The sequence below is a fragment of the Tachysurus vachellii genome, chromosome 7, assembly GCF_030014155.1.
Source record: "Tachysurus vachellii isolate PV-2020 chromosome 7, HZAU_Pvac_v1, whole genome shotgun sequence".
Classification (NCBI taxonomy): domain Eukaryota; kingdom Metazoa; phylum Chordata; class Actinopteri; order Siluriformes; family Bagridae; genus Tachysurus; species Tachysurus vachellii.
In genome coordinates, this window is record NC_083466.1 from 7,330,764 (window position 1) to 7,353,037 (window position 22,274).

The following is a 22,274-nucleotide window of genomic DNA, read 5'->3' on the forward strand; positions in this document are numbered from 1 at the left end:
AGATTGTGGTGAATCATTGATGTTTTTTTTCTGACTCCAGAAAACTGACATAAAAGAGGGTCCTGTGGTTTCTTATTAATGTGACACACTTCCTTTTTTCTTACTAAATTTAAGAGGGCGAGAGCGAGACGAAGAGAATGAGAGAGATGTAGCGTTCTAAGGTAAATGATAATAATAATAATAATAATAATAATAATAATAATAATAATAATAATAACAGTATCATCTGACTCACCATGTTTAAAGAGATGAAATATACTAGTTCCATGAATTTAGGAGAAATTAAATAGGAGTTTTAAGGAAAAATAGCTTGTGATAGCTATTGTGATACTGTATATATCTATTATATATTGTAATATATATCTATTATATATGTAATATATAAGTGAGATATATTGTATATATCTCACTCCTTTTTGCTGTGATCACCATCATATTCGTTGATGTATTATACATGAACGATTCGATCTCTCAAAACTCTTTAAATAACCTTTGGTCTTGATTACGTGAAGAAGATCTGAGCAAGACTTAGTGAATCTCTAATGAACAGTCTAGAAGGAAGAATTCGTGAAAGAATTCCTGAAAAGAAAATGCTTCATGACAGAAATGGAGACAGAATAGGAGATATCATCTTTATTCGTCTTAAGCCAAAGATTCCACTGATATTAAGACACTTGAATCTGTGACAAATAGTCAAACCTACAGCTAATTTTTCATACATTGTTTTAGCATTGTAGCACCATCTTGTAGCCAGTCAGGGTGAGAATTTGTGCTGTTGTGGGCTGGTGGAGTACCACAATCCCTCAAAGATTCATGTCTCTATGCCTGATGGTTTGATGTGCACTAAGATTTAAGTGCAGAAAAGAAAGAAAGAGGACGAAGAAGAAGAAGAAGAAGAAGAAGAAGTAGAAGAAGAAGATATAGAGAGCCATACAGTGTATTTAGAAGCACCTCAAACTGAACTCATATGCAAAAAAAAACAGTGATGTTTCTTATGGAGGAACGACACAGCAGCGGCTCCAAGTCGAACAAATTCAACTCACTTTAATTTGTCCAAATGCCAGAGGTGATGACAGTGAGGTAAAACTCTCTGAGACAATATGAGAAAGAAATCTTGAGAGGAACCAGATTCAAAAGGGAAGCCATCTTCATCTGGGTGACACCAGAGAGTGATTATAATTATTATCATTTCTTTTTAATTGTACACTATGTGTAACCAGGAGCTTTGGACTAACTTTTAGAGTAAATTCTTTCACATTTTAACATACATTCCTTTCTGCCGAAGCCATCAAATGTTTCATGATGGAGACCCGAGTGCAAAACCGACCACGAAAATAACAGTTCAAAGCCGGCGCCATCGTCTTCAAGTGGTTCTCTCCACACTATTTATAGAAGAGTTGTAAATCATAGACCATGTGGCATCAAGGTCATTAAGTCCTAATTTTTGTATATGCTACTATAGGACATTTATATAGTTTGCTTAACACAGAGCATAAATTTTAGAAAAGATCAAATGCAATTTCTGATATATAAAAAGCTATAACCTATACATGTTGGGCTTTATCAGAAGTCTAGATAGAATCATGTATATTTTAGTATATTATATTGTTTATTGTTTTTGGCTTGTAGACGTACGCTCTGTTTGTTAAGACATACACCCAGAAGGCCGCCGCACACGTTTCTGTAAACCCCTGGTGTGAGGTTTAATCTGATGCACGTCCTCAACATCATTTACCATCATTACCTTCACATGGTCAGATGAAAAGCAAGTTTGGGTGTTAAGCTGGGTACAACATTTAAATGGTAGCTGTGCTTGTTTTTTCCTCTCGGCTTGCTTATGATTATGAAGGCGATGTCTTTCGGCTGCTCATGGTGAATGCGTAACGGGCACAGTGTGTTCAGTAAACTGTGGTTGCGACATCTTGCAGAATTTTCCGGGTGGTCTAAAGCGACTCTTGCCGTTTCGTCTGTTCAAAGGAAGGAATGTCAAGGTGACCAAATAAACCCTTTGGAAAGGCTGCTTTTCAGAGCGCGTGTTCCGCGTGTTATGGAAACACACACAAAGATACGTGTTTGCACAACATACTGGGTGGTGAAACGAAATGCTTTTCAGACGCTTCATAATCTCTATTCACTATCTTTTGACTTAATCTTTCAGTGTGGCTTAAGGTCTTTTACAAAAGGGGGTGCTGCAGCCTGCCCTGTTATTCCAGGGTTCCCTCTGCAGGCAGCAACCAACGAAGCTCATCTCCCCGTCCAGAGAAAACAAAGCCGAGCCACATTCCCAAAGTTCAATTTGCTGTTACATTGCAGGGCTGTGGATTGGGGTTTGAGCCATGTCTGTTGACTGAAGGAGAGCTGTGTGAAGGCTGATGTGCAGCAGTGTGGAGAAGTTTCTCCTGCAGCACCTACCATTTGCAATAAAGTGGAGTACAGAGATCGTTTTCAATTTATGGCACAAAAACTTAAACTGGAATGTGATATTAAATGATAAAAAGGCTACAAAGACACACTTCCCTGTCATGACTACTGCTTAGTTAACAGTTTATGTTTTTAAAGAAATGAAAGATGAGCTGAAAGTTACCCTTTTTTTCTGCTTCTTAACGAGACTAACAATAACAGCAAAACACAAAGTGCCACGATCAACAATCAAATTGAATTTAAGGGTTAAACTCTATATTTTTACTTATAGTCTCTTCTTTTCTTCTTAATACATATAATAGTAATAACAACTGATACATAAATATCAATTACATTAATATAGATTCATATAGAATTATATATTAATTAATTATAATTGGTGTGATTAAGGGGGCTCGGTGGCTTAGTGGTTAGCACGTTCGCCTCACACCTCCAGGATTGGGGGTTCGATTCCCACCTCCGCCTTGTGTGTGTGGAGTTTGCATGTTCTCCCCGTGCCTCGGGGGTTTCCTCCGGGTGCTCCGGTTTCCTCCCCTGGTAAAAATGATATGCATGGTAGGTTGATTGGCATCTCTGGAAAATTGTCCGTAGTGTGTGATTGCGTGAGTGAATGAGAGTGTGTGTGCCCTGCGATGGGTTGGCACTCCTTCAAGGGTGTATCCTGCCTTGATGCCCGATGACGCCTGAGATAGGCACAGACTCCCCGTGACCCGAGGTAGTTCGGATAAGCGGTAGAAAATGAGTGAGAGAGAGTGGTGTGATTAAATACTAGTAATCTAAAAGTAAAGTAAAAAAATAAGAATTAATCATTGTATATATTATGATGCTTACTATGAATGTCATTAACAACAGCAATAATTGTTATAATCTCTCCATATATAAATTTTATGTCTTATAAAAAAATATTCAATAGTATATACAGAAAGGTAGGTACATAATCAGTTAATAGTGAGAATAATCAATAAAGATTAGACATATAAATATATAAAGTATAATAACAATAAAAAATTCTAAAAATGTTACCCTTTTTTTTTTTTTTTTTTTAGTGGTAGTGGTATAACGATCTACGCACTAGGAACGAAAGTTTCTGGTTGATGTTTCCTTTCGGGATTTTTCAAACTAACGGCACGGGTGTCATCATGTTAGCTACATGGCTAACTAGTGAGATTTTCTCAAGCTGAAAAAAATTCCTTGAAGTTATTGCAGAGCCTTGAACATTTGCTGAATATTTCCTGAATATTTCGTCATTACTGCTTCACGGTTAATTCCTTAAACTTACTCTGGAATTATTCCACAGCAGCCGGTGAGCTAAGTGCTAACAGCTAAGTGCTAACGGCTAACAGCGCAGCGGTCTGCATGCGTTACTGCTAAACAGGTAAGTTAGCCTGCTAGCACACGTCTGTTATTGTATACTTTATATCACCTATAGCATAAAGTGACTAACGCTAAGCTAAAGTGTGTCTGTTTGTGTTAACATTTATTTACTAGTGTGTGAACGGAACTGGTTCTACTTAAATGACATATGACTAAATGAAGTGTGTGTTGATGTTCTTCTACATGGCAGTGGATTAAGATGGAGCTGCAGGCGGTGCTGATGGCCGCTGGTGGTGGGTCGCGTATGATGGACCTGACCTACAACACGCCTAAACCTTTACTGCCTGTGGGCAACAAGCCGCTCATCTGGTACCCACTCAGCCTGCTGGAGAGAGCTGGCTTTGAAGGTAAACTAACACAGTCACAGTCTGTGGTGTGTGGTAGTCTAGTACAGGGCTGTCAGGTTTTGAAGACAGGCAAGAGTGATATATTTTAAATATGTCTTTGTATGACATAAAACTTTCCAAAACTTAATATTTGAATTAAACAAAACATATTAAATTATACAATGTAGTGCTGGTGGTTAGTAGCCTTATTTTTCTGAGATTTATTTTATGATAAATTCATTATTTTATAAAATGTCATAAAACCAGGGCCCCCGGGCACCATCTCAGGGCCCTTGGTTTGAGAAGCACTGGCCTAGACTACTTGTTCTGAGCAGGTGTTGTCAGTGAACCTGGGCCCCCGGGTACCATCTCAGGACCCCCAGTTTGAGAAGCACTGGCCTAGACTACTTGTTCTGAGCAGGTGTTGTCAGTGAACCGGGGCCCCCCGGCACCATCTCAGGGCCCTTGGTTTGAGAAGCAGTGGCCTAGACTACTTGTTCTGAGCAGGTGTTGTCAGTGAACCGGGGCCCCCGGCACCATCTCAGGGCCCTTGGTTTGAGAAGCACTGGCCTAGACTACTTGTTCTGAGCAGGTGTTGTCAGTGAACCGGGGCCCCCCGGCACCATCTCAGGGCCCTTGGTTTGAGAAGCACTGGCCTAGACTACTTGTTCTGAGCAGGTGTTGTCAGTGAACAGGCTGTAAAACTGTTGGCTAAGTTACAGACACTCATGAAAAACTGATGCTGATTATCTGGGAAACGTCTCTAACAGCAGTCAAAATGTCATAGTTTGTGTCAAACAAGTTGTGAATTTGTTGTAACATTAAAACAGGAGATCATGACTTACTCTGTGCTCAAAGTGATGCTCACAGCTCCAGTGGTTTTATCTGTTGGTGAACGAGGATGATGCTGAACAATTCCAGGATATGTTTTTTTTTCATTGGTTGTTGCGTTAAATCTTACCCACATACAATAGTGCTATTTTCTGATTGGCTATTGTGTAGCCTCTTTTTTTTGATTGGCTGATAAGTGTCAGGCTCTTCTAAGAACTCCAGGGGAGACGCGTTTGATTCCTGCCCGGGTTCCATAGAGACAACGGTAGGGACAGATACATTTTGGGCGCTGCGGAATATTAAATATATGATAAATGGTCAAAAAGTTTTTCTGCGTGTGAAATACAATGTGTGGCAGGAGAGCGTGACAAAAGACCGAAATGCGTGACTGTCACTCGCAAGTGACACTTGAGAGCCCTGCTAGTGGTTAAGGTGTTGGGTTGCCAATCAGAAGGTCTTGAGTTCGAATCCCAGCTCCACCAAGCTGCCACTGTTTCTGCCCCTGAGCAAGGCCCTTAATTAACAACCTTCAATTACTCAGTTGTGTATAAACATGAGATAATGTAAGTCGACTCTGGATGACGTGTCTGCCAAATTCTGGAAATGTAAATTGTGAGAAATTTCAATCTGAATGTTTAAACTTCATCAGAAATCACACTCTAATATACTTGTATTGTTTCAATATTAACATCTGAGATGATGTAGTATAAATCTTGGTCGTTTCAGCACACACTTTAATGACTACCTTTAGTTTCCGATCTGTTATTAATCTTATTAATGTTATTAATCAAGGCCCTTAATAACCCTCAGTTCCTCAGTTGTGTATAAACATGACATAATGTAAGACGCTCTCTGGATAACGGTGTCTGCCAAATGCTGGAAACATAAATGTGTTGCATTACCATTACATTGCATTCATGGCTCTCTACATTCCTCTGCTTTTATTTTTCCCGAAATGATTTTACTCATCATCTTTATACAACATGGCAGTACTATACTATATCAAACCTGAATCCTGGAGTACCTCATCCAGTGCCTTTCAAATTTCCGATACACTTAATGCATTTTTTTTGGATAATTAGTCGAAGTGAGTGTGTGAAAGAAGCGAGAACACTATAATGTGTAGTGTAGGGGAGCTCTGGGTTACCTCAAGACCAAGCTGTGTTTTTTAGTATACTGTAGGGGATGAAAATGCTCCATCTGAGACACAGGACACTGCATTTTGTCATATTGATACTCATGCACTGAAATCTTCCCTCTTCTGGATGCACAAGCTCACAGATGCCCACAGCTGATTGGGGTGAAACAGAGGAGAAGAGTAAGTCCGTCCCTCCCACACAGAGCATGGCTGTGGCCAGTTTTGTGTTCATGGACTCTCGGTCATGGCGTCATCAGGATTCAAACTCCTGATCTGATGATGATAATGATAGTGTGATTGCTTTTCTTTTGCACCTCTATAGACTGCTAAATGCATTTAAAAATATTTCTTTACAATCCTGATATCTATCACTGGTGGACTTCTGTAAATTTTGAAATTTTGTGAACACACGTTTGTATTGAAAGTGTGTGTAGGGTCATCTAACATAACACACATTCATGGTGTCTTCTTATCCTATCCAGTGCTTCAGAAACATCATCCAAACTCTTGGTACTGGATTAAAAGATTCTTAGTAATTAAATATATACAGTGATCTATTTGTTATATTATATATACCTAAATACCATGAATCCCAGACTCTCTGTCAGCTCTTTCAATCTGAGTTATGACTATTTATGCGTGCTGCTTCTTTGCCGTGCTTTTACCTTGCCGTGATTGATGACTTGTTTAGTTGCAGCTCACTCGGTTTATCCTACGCATGTTTCTGCATGGTAACAGCAGCTATATACATACGGACGTGTATATACAGTGTCGTCACATGGCCACTATACATGCACTGACAGTGACCCTGGAGTTGGCTTTTAAGAACTGATGAATCAGTGGAAACACCTGAAGCTTTAAGTAAATAGCATCTCAGCAACGATCAGCCTTAACATTAAACCCACCGAGAGGTGACGTGAATAACATCAGTTACAGTGGAACCTCGGCATTTGAACGGCTTCCCTTACGAATTTTCGCAGTATTAGTTGAAATTTTGCAAGAAATTTGCATCAGCATAGAAAGAATTTTCGGCATAAGTTCGAACCGAACGCCAGCTAATTTGCAGGACCTGGGAGAAATTGCACGGTGTAACTGAGAGATAACATTCCGGTAAGGGCTTAGTCAGCAATGTTTAATGACATTGTCATGGGCCATTATAGGAAAGTGTTAAGACGTAATGAAAAACAGCAAACATTAGGTAGTTTCATTGTTCCTCTACCTGGTCAGTGTGCCAGAAGGGAGAAATATTGCCCTGAATATCTGCCAGACGTTTTAATGATAGGGTGCTCCTCTTCCAAACAGTAACCCCTTTCCTACTCCTGCACCTCCATCATCATCTTCCATATACCAAGAGGAATCATAATTTAAGGTAAAGAGAAGTTTAATGTCTGTTTATTTAATATTTTACTTTATCCACACGTCTTTTCTTTAAATGTTTTGTTTTGCCGTAAGAACTCGCCTCCAGAACAAATTCGTATGCCGAGGTTCCACTGTGTCTCGTTCCACCTGCACCTGTCAATACCAGAATCAGAATCAGAAAGAGCTTTATTGCCAGCCATGTTTACACACATGCGAGGAATTTGTTATAGTGAAAGAAGCTCCACAGTGGAGCAGAATGACACATACAATATAGACAAATTGTATGTGCAAATGTAAAAGTATATGTTTTAAGTAAATAGTGTGTGAGAATAGTGTGTGTTCATTGTTAAGTTTTCAATGTTAAGTGTTCAATACATGGGATATATTAGGCAGAAAGTAAACAAAATGGTGAACAATATCTTTATAGCAAGTGGCAAAACATTCTTTCTGTTCATGTAGACGCCGGAACAAACATCCGGACGAAAGTAGACCCAAATCCTGAGAATTCTGCCACAATCAACCGCAGTCAATTTTGTCAGTTCTCATGTCGTCTGTGTCGTCGTTCTGGTTAAGGTGGAAAGATAAACCTTCCTCTCCATATCTCACTAGTTTGCTAAGCTACTGCAACAAGGAAGGAAAATGTTTCAACATACAGAATCACTACGGCGTTTACAGCGTTTAAGGTGTGTCTGACGTTCTGGGATACGGCATCTACATTACAGATATTCTAACAATTGGCTCTATGCTGTATGCTAATGTTAAACACCAAGAAATAACAGACATGAAAGACAGGATTTTTTGGGTTCTAGGGAATAACTGAGCCTGACGCTGAAGAAAGGGGGGGAAAAAAAACAAGAAGTGAAAGATCTTTCACAATGCCTTAGCCAATCATCGACGCAGTTTGTTAAACGGAGGCGGCGCTGACAGAATAGACAAGTACGGTACATAAAGAATGTTTAGAGAACACCCACCATGTGAAGTCAAATGTTTGGTCTGTAATTTTAAAAGTCATTGCCTTAGGATGTATAGTGTGGCGCGTGATATATAGTATTAGACAATTTAAGCAGCCCACACACTGTTATCATTTCATATTATAGACTGACATCCAGAAGCGAGCGGCAGACAAGTTTATACTCGTATATATTGTTCTGAGAGACCGTACTGTTCCATCTGTGTGCTGCGCAAAAATCCAGCCTCTGATTTTAACACTTACTTTAATCACTAACAGCCGTTTGCAGAGCCGAGTTACGCACACATAACGAGGGATTAATACCGCAACTCGGACATAGCTACAGGCTTAAGCACTGCTGAATCGGTGTCGCGGGATGTACGTGTGTGCGCGATGTTTGTTAAAATCACACACACTATTTTTAGTCGTGTAGACAGGAGAACGCATCAATTTAAACAAAGCATTCGAGCTTTGAATAGTAGTTTTTATGTTCGTTTTGAATTCTAGTAATTCAACAAAGCTGTAAGGTTGATTCGATTAAACGTTTTACCTCCTATACTACGTCCGCATATAGTATAAGACCAGATGTCGGTTAAATATCCTACACTTAGAGCCAGAGTGAATACTTTTACAATCGTCCAAATAAAATTTAGAGCTTGTGGCAACTCATTTAGGATGTGTTCACATCCTCGCGCTAATAATGTATTCAACATGGCCTCATTTACTTCCCTCATTACTCTGCTGTGCGATTCACCTACACTTTAAGTGGCCACCTGCAGCATGAGGGTAGTATTATATAATATTGTCTCTGTTCAATATAAGAGGCTCCATGTGAACAACAAAAGAAAAATACATCGATTTAATCGCAAAATTGTTTTCTCTTTCAGTATGTTTTCAAAGTCCAAATGCTGCGTGTCTGATTATTACTTTCTCGCGTCGAAGGACACGATCGACATATAATTGGTCTTCACCTATATAATATTAAAACAGCTCCTGTTTTCCGGACCAAAAAAACATCTCTATCAGTGACAAGAACGTCAGTCTGAAGGAAGGAACTGAAAATAAAAAGTAAGGACTATTCTATACAAGAAAGGTAAATGATTTAGGTGTAAATGATCAAGATACAGTTGGATACAGCAAGTAAGGAAGCTGCATCACACCATGAAACCCCTATGTAGGCAAGACGCTGTCAGAACTGAGCAGTAAATCCAGATGGAGACGGTTTAGGGAAGCCACAGGGATGCTAGTCATTTTGAAGGAGTAAGAGATGAGTATAGTGATGAGAGAGAGCTTTGCATAATACGAGGAGGTCTGTAGGAATGAACTGTTGCTCCCGAAGTGCCGTAAGTAAGCACGTGAGCGGCCCAGTGAAGATCAGACCAAGATAAAGATACTGCATTTTGGCAAGTTTCAGCATGCTGTGTGGGGTGCAAACCAACTCAATTATCTCATTATGGTTTTGGCAGCAGCGAGCTCTGGGATGTTTTTCATTTTTAATCTTTCCTGTCAGCAATATACAGAGGAATATTTCAATAGAACTGCAAACAAAACCAAAGCTTGCACCTTTCAGCAGGACAATGGTCCAAGACACAAGGAATTGCTAAAAACATAAAGGTGGATGTTCTACAGTGGCCAAACCCACAAAGTCCAGATTTGACTCTTTAAGAGATTGAGAATCTGTGATGCAGTCAACAAACAACACATCAAACCATCCTGAATAACGAGGAGCAAGTCTGATAGGAAGTATAGGCGTAAATCACTCCCTCTGTGTGCACGGCTGGCAGGTTCATACCCCAATGGACATTTGCTGATTAAGGGGTCTAGAGCGATGAACATTGATGCCTCCCTCTAATGAACGTCTAAAGGCTAAAAAAACCCCGGTTACGTTACTGAGCGTCTACTAGTTCTGTTCGACTGGAGCGCAACAGGACCGAAATTGCTGCACACAATAGCAGACAATCTCAATTAGTTTGATTTTCAATTCAGTTTCTTTGTATAGCGTTTTTAACAATTTGACATTGTCTCAAAGCAACTTTACAGAAGTATAGAAACAGAAAGGTGACAAGGAAACACTCCCTGAGACGACATGAGGAAGAAACGTTGAGAGGAACCAGACTCAGAAGGGAACCTCATCCATATATCAGTGACACTGGACAGGAAATAATGTCAATGTAAATAATGTCCTTTCTACAACATTTTGTAGTCGAGTGGAATTAAGCAACCAAGAGCTCCTGAGGAACCTAACAGGTCTGTCTGAACCTCTTAATGATGCTCAATTTAATATGACATGGATTCATTGAGCATCCTTCATTGTGAAAAACTGACCCTAAGGCTTCAGCTTCACATCTGAGCGTTCTTGTTCTAGGGTCAGTTTTTCACAATGAATTTATTTATTTATTTAGTTTTTTAGTTTAAGCAGATAACGAGTGTGAAACCTCCCACAAACCAGCAGGGTTAAATATCCATAGGCTAAAGCCGGATTAGAAAACGCTTCAGCATCAGATCCTAATGGTTTACGCTGGAAATAAACCGTGATGTTGACTCAGTCACTCAAACCTTCAAGAATTTCCTGATTTAATGTAGTCTTGGAGACAGCCTGCACCAGGGGGAGTTATGAAGAAAGTAATACAGAAGACGAGGAGAAAGAGGAGAGGAGAGGAGCACCTGGTTATTCTCTGACTGACACCGACTCTCTTGATACCATCGTGTGATGATCCAGATCCTCGGCATGACCCAGTTTACATGAACTATCCCTGAAAGCTCTGCTGTTATTTCAGTTTAATTCTCCACATATCACAGTTTCTCCCTGGGAAACTGTTCACTAATTGCAAAGCAGAAAGAAATTGCAGTTTAGGAGGGAAAAAAAAACTAAACCTGTTTTTAAAGCCAAGTAGGGATAAGGAGGCATACATGCTCGCGGACCAAGTTTTATGGTATTAATGATAATTAAATGTTTATTCTTTACACCTAGCTGATATTGACTAATCCTGCTGGTATGAAGTTTGCGGCCATGGCCTCGTGCCTGGGAGGCTGCACAGTGTGTACCTTTATTTGTAGCACAGTACGCACTGTGAGCAGCCGAGAGCGCGGCCAGCAATAGCCTGCGTTAGCGTTTACGCAGTACTAACTACAGTATGTAAGCAACTTTGCAAGAAAACGTTTGTGCTCTTAAGCAGGACTCTAGGAAAGGCTTTACCACTTGGCCCAAACACAGGGACTTCTGGCAAGTAATTAACATTGAACGTATTTGAAATGTGTCCGAACATTTTTCTAATTAGCTCCAACTCTACCTCTGTCTATATGTATTCGTCTCTCATACAGCTTAAAGCTTGTTCTCTACACCATTAAACTCTAAACAAAGGGATACTTGTGTTGCAGGGCTAAAGCTGTAGGTGTGAGTTAGTACTCTTCTGTTTAATTAATGACTTGAGAAAGGATATCATTTTTTTTTTTCCACAAGAGACCCAGAATTAATGAAGACATATTTAACCAGTTTGGGTCTTGATAAATATTATATGTTAGCTCACACATCGGTTAATATGTAATTTCTTTCTGACCGGGAGCTTAAATCTGTTGCATTTCTCAGATTCGGGATCAGATTTGCCCTGATTTATTTGCTTCAATCATAGTACACTTTTTTACACTTAAAGAACGACTTGGTATCTGTGCTTTGAATTAAGCTTTAAGTTTGCCAAGGGTGTAATCATTAATGTCTCTCCCTGTACCAGAGGTCATAGTGATCACCACGAAAGAGGTGCAGAAAGCACTGAGCGCCGAGCAGCGAGTGAAGCTGGACGTGAAGATGAAGCTGGACGTGGTGTGCATCCAGGAGGAAGCGGACATGGGGACCGCCGACGCCCTGCGACACATTCAGCAGAAGATCAAGGCAAGAGATGCACAGACCATAATAATGACAATACAAACAATATTTTCTTTAATAGAAACCCTATCCCAGTAAGACACCTACAACACACATGGGCTTGTGCTGTGGTAGGAAAATAATCCAAACTGTTGTGCAGTGTGACGATGTTACCACTATGAAGTGGATTATGCTCCAATAGCAGCGTTTTATTCCTCTCAGGACGCAGCAGTTTGTTGCTTAGGAAGCATTTTTATCTGTTTCGAGTTGCATTTAATTTCTGAAGCAAATTAGTTTCTCATCGTTTTTTTTCTCTACCTGTAAGTTAGAAACCACAAAGTGCCCTCAAGTCCTGGAGAGCTGGAAGAAAGCAGAAGAAAACCTAAACTTTCCATCTAACTGTTTGACTGTTAGATAAACATCAGGATTATTTCGATCAGTTTGTTTGAAGTATGTGATAGAGAACTTTACTCAGTGCTGTTGTCTTTAAGGATTTATAAAACATTTCCAAGAAGAATATTGTTCTGAAAGATCTCTGGTTTGTTTTAAACTGCACATCAGAGTAGCGGGTGTGAACGAAGCTGATTGCGATGCAGTTCTTTGCTTGGTTTTCCCTGTATGTCTGCCGTTCCTGCTGCTTTCAAGTCGTCCTGCAACTCTTTTCCAGTCGCCTCTTTCTTCCGTTCTTCCTTTCCTTATCGTTAGTTTGAGAGAAAGCGAAATCTCCCGTGGCACAGCTGTCCAGTTGTGGCTCCATGAACTTTCCACGGGGCTGTTTAAGCTCTTTGCTATTGCTCTTTAGCTCTCTTCAGTCAGCCGTTGGTTAACAATGTAGTTTCCTATACATTTATGAATATATAATTTACAAAGTCAGAAGCCATCAAATAGACATAAGCACTGGGAGTATATCAATTACCCCTCACTGCATTTGGAAAGTATGTTCAGCCCACATTGAACTCTGAGGAACTGTGTACATGCCTGAAGCTCACACCAAGTAGAAACCTCAGTCAGAAAGCCAGATCCTGGCTTTGCTTCCTGTTTCTGCCATTTGTTCACGTTCTCAAAAATGGTTTAAATCCAATCTTCTATGTTGTTATGTTTGATTCTGCATAAATCAGGCAAGACATTGCAGCACTTGTATTTAAAAAGTGCTTTTTTTGGAAGGTATACCTTCAACAGAAACTAGGTCCATTGTTCATTTTAAGTGTGGTGTTGAAGGAGTAGCCAGATGTAGAGCGTAACAATCTCGATCATTATCATTATGCTTTTACTCATGCTTAAATGTACACACTTGAGTAAATGCAGGCTTGGGAGGTGTGAATATTACCCAGAATATATTAGTGTGTGTGTGTGTGTGGCCTCGCCTGGCTTCCACATGACCGGCATGTGACATGCAGACCTCTGTTACCCCACGATCCGTGACTTGACAAGCCGCCTCATTTCACCTGCTGAAAACCTTCACTGCCTCATGGTTTCAGCAGTGGCGAGCCTGCCTCCTGCCTCCTGAATCCTCAGACCTGGCGTCCACACGTGTGACAGTTTCCACGTGAACAGGCAGGACAGGTGGTGCTGGCTTGTGTGGGTTGCAATCATGCACTGTGAGTTATTAGGGAGTTAGGAGGTGTCATCACATCTGGGCCGGCCAGATTTTCCTCTTTTTTTTTTTTCCTTTTCAAATTTCTCTGCTTTTGTCATTCCAGGATCAGGATAACATATCATTTACAGCCCATCTTTTGTGTATGTGTGTGTCCTAAGGTCCATTTCATTCCTCGCCGTGCATGGCTTCCATGAAAATGTGGGAGTTTGAGGGAGGGATGGTAAAAACATGTGCTCCTCACAAGAGATTAACTCCGCCATAATAAACCCTGATGTGCTGGAAAGGGAACGTTCCAGAGGAGGGCCTGCTCTAGCACGCTAGGCCGCACAGATGCGTTTATTGCTAATCCCAGGGAGAAAAACGAGAGATTAAATGCATTGAGCGGCAGAGGAGTCCACTGCACGAACAGTCCGCTAAGTGTTGAGAGATGACAGCTGGCAGCAGGGGCTTCAAAATCCCTGTTTATTGTACGGACAATACACACTGCATTCTCGTCCGCCCTTAGCAAATAACACCCGCATAATGGTGGAATCTTACAGTGTCCTTGTTAAAGCGCTCTTTCATTATCCAGTGTTTGGGCCTTAAGTCAATGTTTAGGCAGAAATGGAATAACCGTGTCTTATGGAGATTTCTGCCAGGTCTTGTCAGGAATGGGGTTAGAGGTTTCTGTCATAACAGCTTAACGTCATTTCTAAATCTGAGAACCGACAGCTCCTGATATCACACCGGCGTTATTATTAATGGTTCTAGTGGTACTTCATTCCCGTCCTTTAATTTGAGCAAGACCGAACAATCGTCTAAATGAGGACGTCTCTGTGATATGTAAAGATAAAGGACCTGTGAGAAGTGCATTCGCAGCGTCACGCAAGCAGCAGTTGAGCGATCATGTGGCTTATCGAACTAATACTAATAGCCGTAATGTAGATATTGGTAGAATTTATTTATTTATTTTATTTTATTTATTTATTTGTTTGTTTTTGAGCACCTGGAGTTTCTTACAGTTTATTACAGTGTAATCATTACTTTTGCCACAGACCAAACAAAACAGCATAGCAATTAAATTAGGAAGCCAAAATCTTCCTGGAACTGATTAACCGCTCGAATCTTAGTATAACTCAAACTGTGGTGTTAAAGCCTATAGATAAATGGTAGTGTTAAGTGTCAAACGTAGGTATCTGTGTGAATAAATGTGCTTTTTGTTAGTCATGTGGATTGTTGCGATAAATGTAAGATTTCCCACTTACTAAACATTCACCTTGACCTGTTCTTTAGTGAAATGTTGTAATCTCCGATTCGCTTAGCGATGGCTGTGGGGTAATGATAGGATATGGCGGGATAAATAAATCTGAAAAGCTTATCGTGGTAACATTTTTTTTCTCCTCCAGTATTATTTGTAGCAGTTCAAACAGTTACAGTTTCATCAAATCACGTTCTCCGATTATTACACTGTGATATTATTATTATTATTATTATTATTATTATTATTTTTTTTTTTTTTTTTTTGTGATTTCTTCTCCTTCTGTTCCCTCCTGTACTATTAATTTTTTCACCCCCTTTACAGCATTCAAGTCAACACATAATACAGTCTCTTTCTCCCCAGCTTTAGTTTTGTCTGTGTTTTCCTTGTCGCCTCCTTCACTTGTGCTGCGCTCCTCTTTCTCCACCCTCTTCCTCTCTCCTCTCCTTCTGGGTGGTCTCACCTGGCAGCGCCCCGGGCATGGGGGGTTTAGTCAGGCAGAACTACAGCAGCGTGTGGGTGGCCTGACCTCCTACCCCCTCTTTCCTCTCTTCTCTTCTCTTCTCTTCTCTTCTCCTCTCCTCTCCTCTTCTCTCCTCTACCCATCCCCCTCTCCTCGCTTCCCTCGCTCTCAGAGACGTGTTTTCCGAGCCTCACAGCGGTGTTCTGGATTTGAATGGTTCTTTTCTCTGGTTCCTGCTGCCTTGTGTCCCCATGACCAGGGCACAGCGGGGTAAAGGAGGATGCACGCCTGCACTTCCACCCGTCCGTCCACCCTGCAGCGTGTGGGACTTGGGCTCTCTCGGCCAGTTGTCGTGGCAAAAAAAAAAAAAATAGTAGTGTAGCTATGCCATGTTAAGTGGTCAGTTCTGCTGTGACACTGATTGAGTGGATTCGCATTTGTTGCATATTTGGGGCATTTAAACACACGTGTGCTGCTCCTGTGGGCAGATGTGATCGTATGTCATTTTTACCCCCTGTCGTTCATCATTTTGAAATAGTTTTGGGAAAAAAAAACTAATCGTTTTATGGAACTTGTTTGAGTGGATTTTTAGATTCAGTTGTTTTGATTAGTTTCTTCCTTTAGCTCATACTCCCACTCCTCCATCTCTCTCTCTCTCTCTCTCTCTCTCTCTCTCTCACACACACACACACACAACCCCGCACACGCATGCTTGCACATGTGTTCCAAAATGAAATTCAAAGCCAAAAATGAACACTATGACCGATTATGTAAACATTAAAACACGACGGCTGCAGTAATAAGAAAATAATGACAGGGTGAGTGATTATTTTCCTAGAGAAGCACGGCCTATAGAGTTTTTCCCCCCTACCGCAATTTAGCTCAAAAATGAGTTCATAATAAAACGTATGGGTGTTTTTTAATATTATTACCCGTGTACATTAATATACAGTACATCTACGATTCCTTTAACGAAGTGGTCTGTCTGTAAGACCGCTTCTGTTATCACATACATGTATAACAGTCGTTCCCTCACCAGCCTCTCAGTTTTACACCTCTTTCAAGTGCTGATCACATGATACCATTATATATAGAATCATTTCAACATCCTGGGTCTAACCCAGTGTTTGTTTCAGTAGGCCACTGTCCAGGAAGGCTTTTAAAATGAAGGCGTTTCCCATCAGAGTTTCTTTTATTTATTTCGTATTTGTTTTCATATTCAAGGAAGTCCTTATTCCTCAAGAACGTTGTTTATTCATCATCGTCTATTACTCAAGAACTCTAAAAGAAGACTTAAAAATGAGCCTCTTTTCACCACCATCATTATTTTCATGTTCTGCACGGCCATGACCTCGCCATGTGGAAGACTCGCACCGAAACATATTGAGCTTCTGCATAAGCCCTGCTGCTGCACTGCTGTAGCTGTTAGGATCCAGACTTGAGCTCACAGCGAATAGTCAGGCTTCTGTCCATCTTTATCTTTATCTGTTGAGCATGTGTCCTCGGGTCGGCCGTTTGCCCGGAGGGAGAGGGAAAGAAAGGAGGGAGAGAACCGGAGCTGGAGTGTCACGCCAGGGCCTCCCCAATGAGGCATGCAGCTCTCACAGAGCCAGGCGCTCTCTTACAGGCTCTTTTTTCGCCACTCGTTCTCCCCCGTTTATTTATCCACAGGCTCGAGATGGGCAGACCAGATGGGAACCAGACAACTTAAACAGAAACAATGGCAAAGGCGAGCAGGATTTATCGTTGGGTTCCCCTCCACGCCTGCGCTCGCTCAAACACATATACAAATATGCACGCACAGATGAAGGCAAGGCCAGAGCAGAGTGTTTATGGAGGCAGCTCGACCCCCTGCTCCTTCGCCGCAGCTCCCACGTCATCCACCGCCGTAATGTTAGAAACCTGACTTTTGTTGTGACTGTCGTCAAGAGAAATACAGGGGGGCTTTTCATACAGCGAAGAGTCTTTATGGAGCATCAGAACTGGCGCAGTAGGATGCGTACGTGTACACGGTGCTCGAGCTGTGCACGAGCGCCACTTTGTTCTTAATGTAAACTGTATCAGACTGTGCTACGATGGTGTACGAGTCTCGAGCTATAGACACGGCTCTTGTGACAGGACAGTTATTCTCAACCCTTACACCAAATCTACGAATGTATCCAGTTCAGAGCCCCGAATGTTACGGAGCGATCCGTCACGCGTACCTCGTGTAGTAGTAGTCATCTCCTACGTCTGGACAGTACAAGTCGACCTATGAAGTTTTTCCATCCAACAAGCCAATATAGTTTATAATCTTTGGGTTCTCTACTTCAGTCCACTCCAGTTTTTCCTATTGCCGACACACGAAGGGCTCAAGATTTAGACACTCAGCTGGTTCTAATGTGTTGGCTGGAAGGAAAAGCTACAAATGTGCAAGCAGAGACTCAGCGCTGAAGATCAGTCTAGTAATATTAAATCCTTTAGGGAATTTAATTAGACTTGCAGTTGAGACATCTTGATATTTAGCGCCTTCAGCCTAAGAAATATTCTTCACAGCTATATTAAACGAAAATACTTTCATTTACGAAAGGACAGTCGAGTCACACACACACGTTTCTGTTGTTTGCTTTCAGACAGACATCCTGGTGGTGAGCTGCGACCTGATTACAGACGTGGCACTGAACGAGGTGGTGGATCTTTTCCGAGCCCACAATGCCACGCTTTCTATGCTCATGAGCAAAGTGCATGAATTCACCGAGACCGTCCCAGGGCAGAAAGGAAAGAAGAAAGCAGGTACTTTTACTTGTGCCATGATGCGTCATCTAAAAGCTTGCTAGTTTTTTTTTTTTTTGTTTGTAAAAGTTCTTTTTTATATCTATTGTGTCTTCTTTCATCCTTAAAGCTTTATTCAGATTAGATGTTAGTTAATGTTGTCCTGAATATTTTGGAGGGCTTGTAGGAGAATTAGCTTTTTCCAATCATTCAGATTTTTGGATTTTCACTTTGCCAAGTAATAACTGATCTCAGTAAACCTTAAAAAAGAAAAAAGAAAAAAATTCAGCTTCCAAACATACTCTGTTGGTCCACAGTTGGATGCAAGGTTCTCAATCCAGACGTTTCCAATTATTTTGTCAATAAATGCAGCCAAGAACCACCAACTTTCACAGAAAGAAGTCATTAAGAAGCAGATGCCTTTTCCTCTGGTCTGTCAGCAAACATGCGTGATCACTCGGTGTTTAAAAAAAAAAAAAAAAAAAAAAACGCTGTTTAATACGTTCACCAACTGGAGTCTGTAAACTATTTTTTTTTTGTAACTCTAGTGACTATATTTTTCTCTAAAACACAGGGCGTTTTTCGTTGTTTTATACCCTAATTTAAACCCTGGGTAGAGCAACGTTTCACACTTTTATACCGTAGGTTCTGAAACTCTGCTCCGAAGCACCACTGCTAAGTTTTGTCACTGATGTGAAAGAGGGAGATTTGGCATTATTTATTCCAGTCGCACTCCGTATTTATCCAATCACGGTTGTCGGAGCCACAACTAAGAACCCAAGGTTTAGTAAGGTACGGTGTGAAAGGTCAGATTATAAAGAGGTACAGTAGGATTAATCGGTCAAGTGTGAGCCATGTGAAACAGCATAACCCAGGATTCTGTTTCGCCAGAGTTTACAGTCACTCAAGGAAAATGATTTAATCATGAAATGCCCTATTGTTGAAATTTCCTGAAGTGCAGTGAGCCAGTCAGATCACAGCTTTTCTGTCGATGTAGTTGCTCAAATGGAATTAGATTCTAATGGAGTTTAATAGAAAAGTTTACAAAATGTATCTGAATAATAGGTTGCCAATCCGATCGTAACTCACCTCACCCAGTATGGGTGGTGATTGGTATGAAATATGATTGGTAAACATTATATTGTTTCATTACAGTAATACTGTGACATTACCAGAGATGTAGTCTTTTTGTTCATTTGCTCAGGACTCACGGTACCCTGAGAAAGTACAGTAACCACTTATAGTACAGGTCATTCGGCAGAGGAAAGGACCAAAAATAAGAAAGTCTTGAGCATTTTACCCGAGTCATGCCTGTGCCTTAACCCAAATCATCCCAGATGTTTTGTTGCAAAACAGCAGGTTAATGAATAAATGAAAATGGGGCATAGAAGCTTTTATTATCACCACATATACATTACAGCACAGTGGAATAAGTTTCTTCACATGGAGCTTGGTGTCGGAGCAGCTATGATGCAGCTATGATCCAGTGCTCCTGGAGCAGGGAGGGTTAAAGGCCTTGCTCAGTTGCCCAACAGTGGCAGCTTGGCAATGCTGGGGCTTGAATCCCGATCAAAAACCCAGAGCCGTAACCACTTGAGCCACCACTGACTGTTGTGTTTTCTGTTGCTGTGTTCACACATATAGTGATTTCATCACTGTTGCTCTCCTGTCAGTAAGTGATCCTCTTACTGGTTGCCATAGTAATAACTTTTATCAGTGAGTGGTGCAAAAAAAAAAAATTTTAATTTTAATGTGTTAAGCTGTTATAATTGAACAATTTATTGCCAGTTGCTCTACACTTCTTATCATGGTTATAAAATGTCTACACACCTATAAGAAATTGCAGGTTTATGAAACATAAAGACAGAAATAACTAACATAAATGTCAGACGTGTTACGTCTTTAACGTGAGCTTCCATCAAACAAAAATCCAGAGGAAATAGAATACAATTGGGTATAATATTGCACAATATTGTTATTTGCACTCCCACACTTTATGTACAGAACTGATCGTTCATATTCTATAATCATAATTAATACTCATTCTGTCTATATTGTATCTCATCGTCTGCATTGTCTTGTATAGTTTGTATAGTACAGTGTTATTTATGTTTGTACTTTTGAGAGTCACAAACAGCTGGAACCAAATTCCTTGTGTGTGTCAACATACATGGCCAATAAAACCTGATTCTGATTTTAAATTAAAAAACCTACAACCCCCATATTGCGTAAGTCTGCACACACTTTCATAACGGGGCCTTAAAAGTTAACTAGTCTCATTCTAAATTAGTCCTAGAGTTAAATGCCATACACTTGTCAGGACGACCCTCCAACGCTGATGAGTGGACCAGGAGAAAGGAGGATACCAAGAGGTCTACAGTCTTAGCTGTGGGGTAGGGTGACAAGACAGAAGCTGTTCCTTACAAAACTGAATACGTACGCCCGTCTGAATTATGCTATAAGATTCATTCAGTCACTCTAAACCATGTGGAAAAATGTGTCATTTATGAATCATCAAATGAATCATTTACTGACAGTGAAGCATGGTGGAGGTAGCATGATGCTTTAGGGCTGCTTCTCTTTAGCTGGGCCAAGGGTACTTGTCAAGCAGATGGGAAAATGAATAGCTCCAAATATCAAGATATTTTGGCACAAAACTTTGTCCTCTGTCAAAAAGTTGAAAATGAAGGCGAGTTTCACATTCCAACATGACAACGAGCCAAAGCACTCGTTAAAATCAACCAAGACATGGCTTCAGAAAAGGAAAATCGGGAAGTCCTGGAATGGCCCAGTCAGAGCTCAGTCCTCAATTCCGAAAACCTATGGAATAAGCTAAAACTGAGCCGAACACGAGATCCCATAGCAATTTAAAGGAACTCAAAATTTTATCCCATTCTTCTTTGCAAATAAATTCAAAGTCTAGATGTGTCAAGTTAACAGAGACTTGTTCACAAAGACAAAGAGGGATGTTCAGACTTATGCAATGGTAGGTTTCATTTGTATTAAATAAATAAATATTCCCTATACTTATTTTTTTTTCCCTCTGGATTTCTGTTTGTTGGAATATCGCATTAAAGATGTAACAAGTCTGACATTCAAGTCTTTATATTAAAAACCTGCAATTTCTTAATAGCGAGCAGTCTTATATCCACTGTATATTAAATGAATAAAAATTCCAATGCCAAAACAATAATAAATAGTGCAAACAGTGCAAACATCCGCCTGTTGTTTCGCACAATAGTTTATTTGTCTCTGATGATCTGAACCTTCACTGCCGCATGCGCTGTGTTTACCGAAGTGCTGAAAGCTTGGCAGTGTTCACATGTGATTATATATATACTACTCTCCAAGCAGCTCTGGCACTGTGTTTGGAAAAAAGCATAACATTGCGTAGTGTACACAGAGTGTGAGCGTGTGTGGTTGTGTTGTGTTGCTTCAGGAGAGCAGCGGGACTTTGTGGGAGTGGACGGCACCGGGAAGCGGCTCCTCTTCATGGCTAATGAAGCAGACCTGGAGGAAGGGCTTGTCATCAGGAAGGCCATCATGCGCAAGTCAGTACCAGTGGTTTGTTTTTCCTCATGTTTCTTATCTCACATCATATCGTTTTGATAGGAACACCTCATAGTTCATAGTGACTTCAACGTAATCTAAGCCTAATAATAGACTGAATAAAGAAAGAAAACGCAGAGAGTGAGAGGCCGGTGTCAAGAAGGCTTGTAGTAAATATTAATTTATTAAAATTTAGAGAAAGGAGTCTCCAGTGTCTTTAATATCATGTATGGTTGTCTGCATCATACCTCCGTGTTAGTGTGTACTTTCCTCTTACTGTATCTAGCGGTCATCCTACGCTATACGAAACACTGGAACTGTTTTATTTTCTGGTTTTTGCGTAGATACTAAAAACTGACTGTATAGTATACAGTTATAGAAGGGAAATGATTTATAATCACACACACTGGTGTCCCCGGG

The 22,274-nt window shown here is 40.6% G+C and overlaps 1 protein-coding gene across 1 annotated transcript in view; it reads left to right on the top strand.

The window, feature by feature from the left end:
• The first annotated feature begins 3,540 nt into the window (after nucleotides 1-3,540).
• The window catches only part of eif2b3 (eukaryotic translation initiation factor 2B, subunit 3 gamma), a 37,833-nt gene continuing 19,099 nt past the window's right edge, over nucleotides 3,541-22,274 (top strand). Inside the window, exons 1-5 of the mRNA XM_060873961.1 lie at nucleotides 3,541-3,796; nucleotides 3,986-4,142; nucleotides 12,127-12,284; nucleotides 18,167-18,326; nucleotides 21,745-21,856. Of these exons, the coding sequence (XP_060729944.1) occupies nucleotides 3,995-4,142; nucleotides 12,127-12,284; nucleotides 18,167-18,326; nucleotides 21,745-21,856 (578 nt within the window). The 5' untranslated portion in view covers nucleotides 3,541-3,796; nucleotides 3,986-3,994. The remainder of the gene's footprint in view (nucleotides 3,797-3,985; nucleotides 4,143-12,126; nucleotides 12,285-18,166; nucleotides 18,327-21,744; nucleotides 21,857-22,274) is intronic.